Genomic DNA, 13,313 nt, shown 5'->3' with positions numbered 1-13,313 from the left:
CAAGCCTAACTGTGAGGAAGCAGTGGCTCCAGAGGAGGTGGGGCCTGTATGTGGGCCAGGTCTGCCCTGTGTGCAGAGGAGAAGCTCACTCTTACCAAGGGAAGCCCATGAGAGCCACCAGTGCAGAGCCCACCCTGAAAGGCCACCTGGCCTCGCTTTGTCGCACTAGGATTACTCTCTCTCCTGGAAGCTGGCAGGTGGATACCTCATAGGGACACTGGGAGGCCCAGAGGAGAAGAGGTACAGGAAACAGGTCTGTAACCCCGGGAAAGAAGATTCTTCTCTGGAGCCTCGCACAGTTCCAGGCGCCTGTGGGTCCTCATTTGGTGTTTGGTGAGGTGTTTGGGCTCAGAATCTATTCTTAGTGGTCAGGCTAATCCCTGTCTGCTGGAGGAAAGGGCCCAAGCTCTCCCTGGAAGCACAGCCCAGCCTCTGTTCTCCCGGGACCCCATCTCTGTAGGGAATGGAGACATTTACACGCAGACTCTCCACCCTTTCTGCGCTTTGACCAGCTGAGGCTTGACTTCCGGGGCTTCCTCTGCTCTCCTAAGCGAAGTGCTTCACTTGTCTGGGCACCGGCCACATAGCGCATTGTGGGAGTGCAGATAGAGCATGTGGGGCCAGTGCTTGAGTGAGTGCCTGGATCAGTGGCTGGACCGGTGTGAGGTGACACTGTTACTGTTATTAGTGATCCAATCCGTGGCTTGGGACATCAGAGAAGGGAGGGAGCATCCGGGCCCGCAGAGTTAGAGGAGGGTGGCCTAGCACTGGAGCCACAGGCAGGACAAGGAGAGCCCCAGCAAGGACAGGGAGTGTGTATGGCTTGTTTACAAGCGGCACCCCATGGCCCGTGCTGTCTTGGAGCGGCTTTTGCTCTTGGCAGCCGGGGCTCTTCAGCCAGCTTTGTACACTCCCCTTCCCTCCTGAGGCTCCACTGGTGCTGCTCTGAGGCCGGGTAGGGTTCGGGACTCCCAGAAAGAGGCCTGGCCTCCGCTCTGCCCTGCCCTGGTATGCACTGTCTTCTGGGGCTCTCGCACTCTGTTCTGTCCGTTGGTCTCGGGGTTTCCCTGTCCAGTCTACCTTCTTTCTCTGTAACGAAGGGAAAGGCAGAGCTGCCCCAGGGCATTCATGGTCTCCAGCTCACTGTGGCCTCAGCCTGCCCCTCCCCCACCCCTCAGCAGAAAGGCTGCCAGACCCAGCCATTGGAGGGTGTGATGAGTGGTAGCTTTGTGGCTTTGGGCAACTTTCTCAACCTCTCTGATCTTCAGCTTCCTCAGGAATACATGTGGTGTAATTTGGAGCCGCCAGGAGGAAATAAGATGGTGATAAAAGCGTTTGCGGTAGCATCTTGCCAGGGACATGCTGGGACAGGGTACTTGCTGGGTGTCCTTGTAAGTGTGTGCAGAACCAGCGTGTCAGGGAGATGTCCGGGAAGGTGAAGGGGACATGGGGGACTGGCTCCCAGTGGCTAGTGTAGCGGACAGGGTGGAGGCCAGTCCCCATGAGCGGTCCTTCTGGGTGTGGAGAACTCAGTGAGGGCAGAGAGGCCTGTTTCGGGGCCTGGCTGACTTTAGGATACAGTGAGATGCAGCGCTGTGGGTAGCTGGTACAAAGTGCAAAGTAGCTGGCCTGGTGTTGTGCTTATTCAAACAGCTTCTGGCTGGGCATGGTGGCTCATGCCTGTAATCCCAGCACTTTGGGAGACTGAGGTGGAAGGAGGATTCTTGAGTCCAGGAGTTTCAGACTGGCCTGGGCATCATAGGGAGAGCCCGTCTTGCCAGGCATGGTGGTATGTGCCTGTAGTCCCAGCTACTTGGGAGGCTGAGGCAGGAGGATCCCTTGAGGTCAGAAGTTCGAGGCTGCAGTGAACCATGATTGTGCCACTGCACTCCAGCCTGGGTGACAGAGCGAGACCCTGTCTCAGGAAAAAAAAAAAAAAAAAAAAAAAAGGGCTTCCATTACCACATGCTCACCACACCCTGGTGTCCTGCTAAGTGCTTTACAGGGGCTTACCTCATGCAGTCCCTAGAAGCACCATGAGGTGTGCCCTACGGTCCACCTGTCCACCTGGCAGGAGCAGGAACAGCTCCAGTATCTCCCAGGTGTGGCTCCCAGATGCCCAGCTCCGGAGTCCCACAGCCTCCCAGGTGGGCATTTCCCACCTCCTCGAGTCCCCCTGGCGTCTTGGGGCCCTGGACCCCAGGGCATCTTGACTGGCCCCATCTACTATCTTCTCTAAATGGTGTGATCACCTCACTGAGCCTTGGTTTTCTCATCTGTAAAATGGAGCTTCAGTAGGACCACCCCCGTTGTGGTCATTACCAGAATTCAAAGAGATAGGGCATGTAAGGCTCTCCGCACAGGGTCTGGCTCACAGGAGGCAATAATTACACCAGTCCTCCATTGTCACCGTCCTCAGGCAGCCCCAGGGAACTGGCAGAGCCCTTGGCTGAGGCATCCAGGCTCTTTGCTGCCCTCTGGTGCTGAGGCTCAGTGTGGTCTTGCGTGGAGGAGGCTGGAATCATGACCCTCTAGTTCCCTGTGCTCCAACCTACCCACTCTGATAAACCTGCTGCAGGGGTAGGAATCGTCGGGGAAGGAGCCTTAGCCTCAAGGCCTGGCTTCTTGGCTTCCCAACTGTAATGACAGCTCCACACATTCCACAGAGGTGATGGTGTTGACAGGTATTTGGGAAATACCAGTTTTCTTTCCCAGCATATTTGTCCTTATTTTTTCAGGACATGGTAAACATTTTATTGTCATCCTAGCTTAAATAGAAAAAAAGGCAGCAGTCTAGAATTTTGGTACATTTCAAATATATTTTATTACTTTCCATCTTAGAAAGAATATGAAACCTGCATGCAATGCTAATGGTTTCTGACATGTATGTAGCATATAACACAGCAGTACAATGCGGCGTATACTGGGGGGCAGTGTGTGGAGGGGGCGTTCTTAAGGGTATATGTACAGAGGAAAGGGCGCATGGTCATCTTAGCTTTTGAAAGAGGACTGCACTGTTTAACATTGAAGAATTACATGGGGAATCACAAATATATTGCTTTAGTACTGCATGTTCCGTTGTGGTGAGGGAGAGAAACATGCTTTGAAGGTTTTCCCTTGTCAACAGAATGTGAGTCTGTAGCTGTGTATTGTGCATGTATTCATATATTTTTAAGTTTTCTCCTAAGGTTTTTGCTGACAGTGTTGGGAACCTCACATGCTTCTGAAGCATTAAATATTGAACCTGTGAACCTTTCAGAAAGTCTCAGGTTGGGAAAGACCCCACATCTTCTTTAAGGATCATTTGTCTCGCCATCACAGGATCTTGGAAATGTTTCCTAGGGTGTGTAAAAATTAACCAGGGGGGAATGAAGCACATTTTTCTGGCAACCAAACTTGAGTTCCTCAAAGAACAGATGCAGAGAGACCTGCTCCTGCTTGCCCGGCTACAGGGGCCACTGCAGAGTCACACTGAGGCTGTGACCGGCCATAAGCCCAGGAGAGCCCGTGGCAGCTGTGCCGAGGCGCCAGGACCTCTGAGCGGAAGCTTCCCAAGCTAGGAATGGAGGAACACTGCAATGAAATGTGTCCACCAAGCTCATTGTTCCTCCCGGGCGCTTATAAAGCTCAGATGTATAGTGACATATGGACAAATACAAAAAAGCATTTCTTAAAAAGGAAAGGCATGAGTTTTCCCCTTTTCGATAAAAAGCAGCCTGTGATGAAGTCTGGAGCACAAGAGAGATGGGTCTCACATCTGGAAGCCTTTCGCACGCAGCTATAAAATGTAAAAACTGACCGTTGGTAAAAAGTGCTTCATAACAATATATAACTTGTGTCTTATGCCTGGGAGAAAGAAAGGCTTTTTTTTTTTTTTTTTTTTTTTTAAATCTGCAAAGTCCTTTGCACAAGTCTCCCAACTGGTCTGGAGTTTTAGAGATTTTTCACCCTATTCTTCGTAGACCCTAGGGAGAAAAAACACATGTGTAAGTGGCTCAGGACATGAGGCAGGCAGTTCACAAGCTGCTGGCTAAGTGGCTTCATTTGCATCTGGTCTGCAGGGACTGCCCCTGTCTTAGGACTACAGGAACCCCCAGGGAGAAGTGGGAGGGACCCTTCTGAGGATGTGGTCCCAGGGACCATGAAAACTCACATCAGTGTGGCTTTGTCCTTTCTAACCGTCTGCAATCTCACCTCTGCAATCTCATTTTGTCCTCAGAGGCCTATGGAGCAAACCAGCTTTGCATATGAGGAAACTGAGGCACCACAGACTTAAGATTTGCCCAGTGGCCACTGACTGTTAGTGGCAGGAATGCAGTCTCTCTCTAGCATGGTGGGCTGCTCCCGCACCTCCTTGTTTCTTTCTGCGTCTGTACTCGGCCTCTCTATTTAGAGAAAATAGCAAGGGTGGGAGGCATTCTCTACCTTGACTTAGGCTTATATATTTCTTTGTATTTTGCCCAAAGAATGCATGTATTCCAGAAGAATGTTAGCTCTAGAAGCTGCTTCCTAGAGATAGAAGAGGTGGTTGGTGGGGTGGGGAAGTGGTGCAGGAGGCCTGTGCCCCTCAGTCCGTGCTCCTGGCTGCATTGCCTCATCTCTACTGGTTTCCAACCCCTCCTTCCCCTCACCTCTCAAGCTGTCCCCAGTTAGATATTTTGCTTTCTTCTAGTTCTGCCCCATGGCTGCCCTGGGGCCGTACTTTACACTCAGCCTATCACTTCTCTGTCTTGTTCTTGATTTCTGAGTAAGACCACCGAATTACGCATTGAAATAAAATGCCTGACTCGGCGCTTCCTGTGGTGGCCGGAAGCTCCCTGGAAGCTCTGGTCTCTGAAGTGCACAGAGCTCCTCTGTGTGGCACCCATGGGCCTGAGCCCACCGTATAACCTTCTCCTTTCTCTAACCTAGCTTTGGCATTCTCTCTCTCTTTCTCTGTACAAAGAGGACTTCAAACACTTCCTTTATTACTGTTCTACATTCATTAAGATATTTTCAACTTTTTTCAGGGGAGGGAGGTGGGGAGGGCAGGGACCTTAACACTCCAAGAAAGAGGGGTGAACTAATTTTATAGCAAAGTGAGAGTAGGCCTGGTAGCTGAGAGGCTCTTGTTGCTATTATTGGAATTTTCAGGAAAAAAAAAAAAAAGCAGGGCCATGTTTAGACCTGTGGGTGCCTGCTTTTCCAGGTTGCAGCTCAGGTAGAGGGGAGGAGCAAGGTGAGTTAAAGGTTTGAGTATCCCCCAGCAGTCAGATCAAGATGTCCTTAGCCTCTTCCATAACCTGCCCATGGGATTAGCCTTCTGCCAGTTTTGATGACACAGGGCCTGGAGGGTGACAGAGAGCGGACTGGGCAGTTCTGGCCTTTGCCACATGAGCTGCCTGGCTTGACCAGAAAGAGGGCTTCATTTCCATCAGATTTATAGAAAATAATTTCTCACTCTCATCACTTTCTATTTCAAGCAACTGCAGATGAGGCGGTTTTGGAGGCAGCAAAAAAGGCTCAGATACAGGGGTTGAGCCTGAGTGTCAGCTCTTGGAGAGCTGGTCACAGGGCTGAGCTTGGTGTGGCATGGCTGGGCCGGGTGATGGGAGGGCAATGCAGGCACCCACTGTGGCTGCGCCTTCCACCCTGTGAGGGCAGCTCGTGGAATAGCACCAGGAGGCCTGGTTTGCTATCCTGGCTTTGCCCTGTGCTCCCGGGCAAGTCACCCCTCTCTCCCATTTAGCCTTGATTTCCCCCTCTGCAGCAGAGGGTGCTGACACTAGCTCCTGGGAAAGTCACCTGCATGGTGCATGCGTGCGTGTGTGTGTGTGTGCGCTTCCTGATCATACTATGCAGGCAAAGGTAGAAATAAACTCTGCGTATTTGAGGAGTGAGGCAGGACAGGCTACCTTCACGTGGTACAGGGGAGCTAGGAACTGGATTCCTCCTCCAAGGACAGACATAAGACCCCAAGAGACCAGAGCTGGGAAGTCACCTTCTGATTATGAGGAAACAGTGCCCAGTAAGTACAGGGCTGGTTCAGGGTGCTGGTGCTTTTAACATTGCTGCCTGCCTTGGTTAACAGTGGCTCTGATTTTAAAGAGCCAAACCCGTGGTGCCTTCCAGCACCTGCAAAGGAAGGAGTTTATCAGGTTTCTGGGCAGCAGAGAGAGTGAGGCACCTTGGAGAAGAAAACATGTTTCTGGCAAAGATCATCCTCAGCACCTCATGGTTTTATAGCACAGTTTTTTAGCCAACATACACTGTCACCTAATTGGTCACATTTCACCCCACTGAATACTCAGAGCTCCCCTGGCAGCTATGCCAGTGCTCACCTTGCCATTTAACAACTTATGTAACTTAAATAAAAAGAGAAATTAAGATTATAATGTAAATATTAGAGTGAGACAGACTTTAGTTTACAAAATGACAAACCCTGCCATGCTTGCAAATGGACAAGAGATGCATAGCTAGCTTTGTTAAGTGGTGAGTTCCTCGTCCCTGGGGGTATGTAGGCAATGCCTGAGTATCTGTTTGCCGTGGATGTTGTGGTGTGTGTTCACATATTAGATGGGGCTAGATGACCTGGTGGCGGGGGGTCCCTTCCCATCCTGAGAGCCACAGCTGGGTCTGGCGGGAAGGAAGGTGAGCAGAGGCAGCGCGTACCTGCGCTTCTCGTTCCAGGCGTTGTACCACTTGATGAAGCGTTTGGTGCTCTGCAGCTTGGGGTGCAGGCAGTGCTCCTGACCTCGGTACCTGGACACGCTCTTGGTGGTGATGCTGAAATGGAGCAGGATGAGGTGGAGGGTTGAGGAGGCTGAATAGCATGTTGCCTCTCCTGTGGCCTGTGAGTGGCCCTGGGCTAAGTCGGGGTCCTGAGAGACTGCGGCTTCCTGCCTCCTCTCAAGGGAGCCTACTTATGTGCTCACTCCCAGGCTGGCTCTTTGGAAGGTTCTGGTTGTCCCCTTATTCTCTGACTCCATATTAGGGCCTAACCCTCCCTCACTTTTCCCCTAGGAGTCCTGAGAGTCTCGGATGGTCTCTCCCACCCCCAACCTCATGCAGTGTGTTGTCTCCAGGGCCCAGGCCTCTTTTGGGGAACAAAGGTCAGAGGACTCTTCCAGCCCCTCTGAGCCTGGGATCAGGAGGTGGAGAAAGCTAATGCCAGCAAGGTACACATGCCAACACCTCTGTCCTTGGATTTGAGGAGCTCATGGTAAGGCTCAGACATGCCCCGCAGACACTCTGGTTTCTGTCTCCTCAACCCCAGTTCCCTCTGACCCACCATAGATTGTCCCAGCGCTGGGCATCTCCTGATCCTGAGGCAAAGTCTTGTTGGCCTTGTGTGAGGTGCCAGGTATCTCACCCCTAAGCAGAAGAGTAAGACCTCTCTTCTGCACAGCCTGAAGATCTCAGGCCTCTATCAGCCAATGTCCCAGCACCCAGCGGAAGCCCAGCCATGTGGTAGAGAAGCAGGTGTTGTGCAGACGGTAGGGGCCTGGGGCTGAATCTCAAGTTTGGTTGTGGGACCTTGGGTAACCTCTCTGAATCCAGTTTGGCCATCTGTAAAATGGGCACAATAATAGGACTATCTCACAGGGTTATTGGGATGATTAAAAGATACAGTCTTTACAAAGTGCCCAGAACCTGGTAGATGCACAATTAATAGTTACTGTTAGTAGTCATTGGTCATGGAAGATGAAGTGGCCAAGAGGAGAGAGTAGCCTTGCTGTGGGGGCTCCAGCCTGGAGGGCGAGGCAAGCCTGCTGCTCAGAACTTCTGAGCCTCTCTAAGCCGGGGCTGGGCCACAGGCATGACAGGAGTTGGGGGGAATAAGGGACCACCTAGGGTATTTGGAAAAGTGCAAGGCGAGAGGTGAGGATGCCACTTCTTGAGGAGTCACAGCCATGCAAGCTATGATGGTAGACTGGGATTCTGGAATGGGCTTGGAGGGCAAAGAAGGGAGACTGGAAGTGAGAGTGGAAAGAGTGGGAAGAGAGGGACAGAGGTCAGCTAGTTCCCCACTGTTACCAAATGGAAAATGTCAGGGCTTATATGGGCTAAGTTCTGGAAGGGATAGGATTCCCATGACTTCAGTCTCCCAATTGATGGGGAAAGAAAATTGGATCTTGCCACAGAATGGGGGCATAATGTTCCTGGGCAACCTGTTTTCTTCCCTTCTCCGTGCTCTGGGTTTCTGGGGTCCCCACTAGGGCCTAAGCTCCTTGGGGCAGGGGCGGGTCTTCCTGCTGATGCCAGGTGATGGTGCCTGCTTTGACTGGACTCCTCTGTGACCCGGGTCATTCCTCTAGCCTTGAGCAAGGGCCAGGCTTCAGAGTGAACTCTAGTTGTCTGTCTCCCCCACTGTGCCCAGTCACCCTGCAGGAATTTAGCAAATGCTTTTCTCTTTCTGCCTACAAGGCTGCTTTTGCATTCTGAAGGAAAGGACGTGGCAATGCCTGATAAAAACCCTGTCTCAGTTAGGTCAGCGTGCAGGCTGTGCATCCCAAATCCTGAAGGTCAGGGAGAGCAGGAGGGGACACTCAGCCCTCTCACTACAGTACTCAAATGCCACGTCATAATACTGGGATTATGAAAATCGGTTGTGGAGTGCAGACATGGGGATTTGTGACTCCAGCAACTATCAGAAATTCTGAGTCCTGTGACCCTCTCCTCCACAGTTCTGGGGGTGGGGTGGGGAGGCTGTGTAAGGGTTTTGGTGAGAGCTCCATGGACCTATGACACAAATGGCTCTTTCTAGAATTCAGACTCTCCTGGATTCTTCTGGGTGCAAAGACTCCCACTTGCAAAGTGGACCTTTCCCCCCTGCCCCTGCCCTGCCCCCACCCCCAGCCTCAGCAGCGATTTCTGGGTGACTCAGGGTGAGCTGGAAAATTTGCTTTTGTTCAGCCTTTGTGGCTGAAAACCTGCTTTGCAAAAGTGCTGGCCCCTCATCTGATTTGGAGAGTTTTAGGATCGTGGAAAGGGAGAGGAGCCCCCAGCCCTCAGGGATGAGGTGAGAGGCTGGGGGCAGGGGGGTGGAGGTTTAGTAGAGGGCGATTGGATTGTGTGCTGATCTCCTGAGGCCCCTGCAAGTTTCCACAAGGCTCCATAAAGCCTTTCCCGCACTTGCCTAGCTATAGTTTTCCTCTATATGTGCAAAAGTTTAGCCAGGAAAAGGGCAAGCGTATTTACTGAGGGCTCTGTTCTTTTTAGGTATCACTGCATCCTTTACTCTGCTTTCTTCCCCTGGAAGGTCTCAGAAACTTGCTTGGTATACAGAGTGGTTTTCAGCTCTTAGACGAGTGAGATTTAACTTGGAACTCCCCCTGTCATTCTTAGCTTGCAAACTGGAACCATTGAGGAGCTTGGAGCTCCTTTCCCAGCTCATTTGACACTTGGCCCCCACCCAAAAGGATTTTTGGGTGTTTTCTTTGAATTTGGTCTGCAAGGCAAGGGGTAGGGACAAGGGTGTTAATTTAGGTGCCTGTGAAGGAAGGCAGTGGGGTCAGCTCAGGTCCAGTGGATTTCTGAATTCCCCTAAGTTCAGCCTGCTTGTGTAGCCCCTAGGCGGGGGATGTGGGGTGCTGGGTGGGGGTGTGCCCTGCTTTCACAGACACTGTGGAAGGCTTTTGGGCCAGTGGGGGCCAGCGGGTGGAAGGCACTTGCCCAGACTGAGAATAAAGTGCGTCCTGTTTCTGGGGGAGGGGAAGAGGGGCCAATGGTCTGTGGCAAATATTTGGTAGCTGCTTTGTCAAGGGCTCCCTTCCTGGCCAAGAGCGTATTGATGAGGAAGCAGAGGTGCTGGCCTCAAGTGGTTAATTGGGAAGGCGGAGGAGCAAGAAACTAAGTGTTCTCTCACTCTGCCCCAGTTTTTCCAACATTCCCCACATCCCCACCAAGCAGGGCTCCAGCCATGTGGCACATTAACCCCAGGAGAGCACTCGGTATCTCGACCCACAGGGAGTACAGCCGGTGAGGGAAGCGCGTGGAGCGTTCTCAAAATGACATCTCTAGGAGCCAAAAACTTGCGGTCCACTGGCCTCTGACTGGAACAAGGCTCTGAAGGAGAGTCAGGATTTAAGATAGTGTTTGCATTAATCCTCTGTCCAGTGACAGGAAGGCAGCACGCCTCACAGTTTGGGTGTGGGTGTGCTTTAAGTGATTTCAATCTAGGTTTTCTGAGTTGGCACAAGGGATCCCTTTAACCCTTGATGGCCCTAGCAGAGTGGGTGGCCCATGGTACAAATAGGGAGACTACTCATTTGAATCCGAGCAAGGCTGAACTTGGGAGGCTCTGTTCCGGAGCGGGACAGTGACCCCCTTTCCCGGAGCGGGACAGTGACCCCCTTTCCCGACTGTCTTCTAGAGTGTCTCGCCAGCGTCCTAAGGACTTGCTGGGCAATTACGAAGCCTTTTCCAGGGCTTTGACAAAGTCAGAGAGAAATGTTTGTTAGCCAGACCCAGGCCCAGGCTGTGCCCTGGCATCGGGTTGACAGCAGTGCACACCCCCTCAAGGTGAGGAGCGAGAACTCACATAACCATCTTCTCCTCGCAGTGCGGGTACTTTGGCTTCATTTCCAGCTTCTTCACGTCGCTGTAGCGAATCTTGGGTCCCTTCCGGGAGCACTTGCATTTGGACCCTGCGAGCGAGCGCGGGGCAACTGCTTAGTTGCGAGGGAGTCTCCTACCCCTCGACCACCTTGGTGCCCACCCAGACCACCCCCCGCGGGATCCTAGGATGCCTAGAAATTGGCGCTTGTGTTCCCCAGGACAGGAAGAGACGAGACGGCGACAAGGGGAGCTCCCCGCACTCACCGTCCACGCGCGCGGTGTACAGCGCCAGCAGCAGCAGGAGTAGCGCGGCCGCCAGGAGCCTCATGCTGACCGGAGGGGCGCGGCGCGGGAGCAGGGACATGGGGAGGGCGCTGGCCCGTCGGAGCGGCGGCCGGGAGACGCCACCCGGCTCTGCTCGGCTTTCTCTGCCCGGGGCGCGCCTTCCGGCTCGGCTGGCTCCGGCTGCGCCGTCGGTGGATGCCCACGGCTGTCTGTCGCGGTGCGCTGCGCTCTGCGCTTGTCTCTGCGCTCTCTCCACAGCCTCCCTCCGCCCGCCCTGGCCTCTTTTAAATCCGCTCCTGCCCTCGCAGCGAGTGAGCTCATTAATATGCAGAACCACTCGGTGACTCACTGAGATTTCTCAATGTGGTGAGGGGAGGAGACCTTCCCAGCCCGCCCGTCGCCCGCCCCGGGAAAGAACCCGCTATCGCAGCAGCGCACACCCGGAGCCACGCGCGCACACGCACACGCACATCCGCTAACCTCTCGCTCACACAACACGTATCCTTCGCACACTTGCACACCCAGACCACTGCGCGCACACGTTTCTAGCGTCCCGCTCTGCCTTTGGGGAGCCCAGACTGCTGAAGGGCAGTACTTTTCTGAATCGCGTAGTTCCCTCTCTGGCCAGGCAGGCCAACTTTTCTGAGCTGCCGGGAGACCCAGGCCCAGGGCCCAGATCCTCAAAGACCCAAAAGGGTTTTGGAGCAGGTGCCAAGCGTGAGTGCCTGCAGGCCTGACCCCCCAGGGCCCCTGCCAGGCCAGAACACAAGGCCAATTTTGGACAGGGGCTTGTCATAGACTGTCCAGCAGCAAATTCATTGACTGTGGTCACTGGAACTGACTCAAAGAGGGTATGTGTGTGTGCTCGGGGGTTGGGCGGGTATTGGGGAGAGAGTTTTAGTGACTCCCAAAGGAAAGCTCCTTAAAGTGGGTCAGTGGCCTGGTGGCTGTGTGAGTGTCTGGGTATTGGGGAGAACCAGGAGGAGTCCTCACTCTCACACTACTCTCCAAAGCCAGGTAGAGAGCCCTAGCAGAGAGCGATGACAATGGTAACCATCTGGATGAAGGCCTTCCCATGTTCTCGACATTGTGCCAGAATGCGAGGTGTAGTGGTGTGACCCAGCCATGGTGGCAGAAATTCCCTCCTCACTACTTATCAGCACGAGTGACTTTACCGCTCTCAGCTTTTGTTTCATCATCTGTAAAATGCAGATCGTCACAGTGTTTCTGATAGGGTGGCTGTGAGAACTATAGAAATCATACATGTTATCAGTACCCAGGAAATGTTACTTATTGCCACCATCATTTTATATCTAATTTATCTATTACTTTGATTCTTACAAATTGGTACTTTTCTTCCAAGTTGGTACTTTTAATTTCTTTATTTGACAGGTGTGGAAACATGCTCTGAGAGAAGAAATAACTTGTCCAAGGTCACAGAGCCAGGAAGCAAGTAACTAGGCCAGGAGGGTCCTCAGTATATGTGGCTGCAGAACTGGGACTCCTGTCCCTGGGCCGCTCTGTTGCTTTGAGGCCCGTCTGCCCTTCTCTTCTTGCTGCCTTGAGAGACCCAGAGACAGGAGGTGGATCATCTCAAGCTCTTGGAGTCCCTGGGCTTGGCTGTCAGGGTAGAGCTCACCCAGCTCTATGCCATCAGCCTGGCAGCTCCCTGGAGGCAAAAATGCCCAGAGGGTTTCTGGATGATGGGGGACAGACTGCTGAGGGGTGCAATGGGAAGAATCTGCGTCGTCTCTTCCCAGCTGGAGAGCCCTTGCTGCTTCAAGAAGAAGCCGAGCCATGAAAAGCAAGCAGTGCCTATGCATGCCGTTGTGCCTATACCTAAAGCTAAGCCAATAGCTGCACATTTGCATTTATGCATAAGATGAGTATGAGGGAGTGCTTTTTGGCATTTATGTTAGTTTTAAAATCTAAAAATACTTTTTCTTAATACAGAAGCAGCATGTTTGCCCAGAAAAATCAGAAAACACAAGCAGAAGAAAACAAGCATTTTCACGCAAGTAAAATCTTGGGTGAAATCTTCCCAAAGCATCCTCTCTTTGCTTTGCGTGCACATGTGCACATGGGATCAGGCTGCATATACTCTTTAATAACCTGCTTGCTATACCTATTAGCATATTGTGAACATCGCTCCATGTGGCTAGTCTTGCTACAACAATAGCTCCCTTAAGGGTTTCATTTGAGGCCAGGTAGTATCATGGCTGAGAGGTTGGTGTCTGAAGTCAAACTGCCAGAGTATGCATCCTAGGTACTAGCTGTGTGACTCTGGGCAAATACCTTAACTCTATTTGGTATTGGTTTCCTCATCTGTGAGATGGAGGTGATAATAATATATACAGCATAGGCAGAATTAAATGAGATGGTGCATGTAATGCTTTTAATGTGGTCCCCAGCACAGAGTGTTTGACGTGTGCTGACTAGTGCGATTATCATGATTTTAGATGCAGAGTATTCCATGGTACAGATGTGCC

General features: G+C 52.3%; 2 protein-coding genes and 1 pseudogene across 4 annotated transcripts in view; all 3 read right to left on the bottom strand.

Annotated features, from left to right (window-relative positions):
• SAR1B (secretion associated Ras related GTPase 1B) overlaps positions 1-13,313 on the bottom strand; it is a 1,003,791-nt gene that overhangs the window by 976,507 nt on the left and 13,971 nt on the right. The gene's annotated exons all lie outside the window — the stretch shown is intronic.
• LOC126956113 (uncharacterized) lies at positions 2,806-3,934 on the bottom strand (annotated as a pseudogene). Its single transcript, XR_007726247.1, has one exon. The product of XR_007726247.1 is annotated as an uncharacterized LOC126956113 (transcript).
• Positions 2,806-13,313, bottom strand: part of CXCL14 (C-X-C motif chemokine ligand 14) — a 728,461-nt gene continuing 717,953 nt past the window's right edge. For both annotated transcript variants that reach the window (XM_050792925.1, XM_050792924.1), the window contains exons 2-5: positions 10,804-11,035; positions 10,523-10,628; positions 6,652-6,765; positions 2,806-3,965 (exon numbers count right to left, since the gene is read on the bottom strand). In XM_050792925.1, the coding sequence (XP_050648882.1) occupies positions 3,950-3,965; positions 6,652-6,765; positions 10,523-10,628; positions 10,804-10,903 (336 nt within the window). In that variant the 5' untranslated portion in view covers positions 10,904-11,035 and the 3' untranslated portion in view covers positions 2,806-3,949. The remainder of the gene's footprint in view (positions 3,966-6,651; positions 6,766-10,522; positions 10,629-10,803; positions 11,036-13,313) is intronic.

Source organism: Macaca thibetana, chromosome 6, assembly GCF_024542745.1.
Source record: "Macaca thibetana thibetana isolate TM-01 chromosome 6, ASM2454274v1, whole genome shotgun sequence".
Taxonomy (NCBI): domain Eukaryota; kingdom Metazoa; phylum Chordata; class Mammalia; order Primates; family Cercopithecidae; genus Macaca; species Macaca thibetana.
The sequence above is the reverse complement of the archived record's forward strand: the minus strand, read 5'-3'. Positions and strand labels throughout refer to the sequence as shown.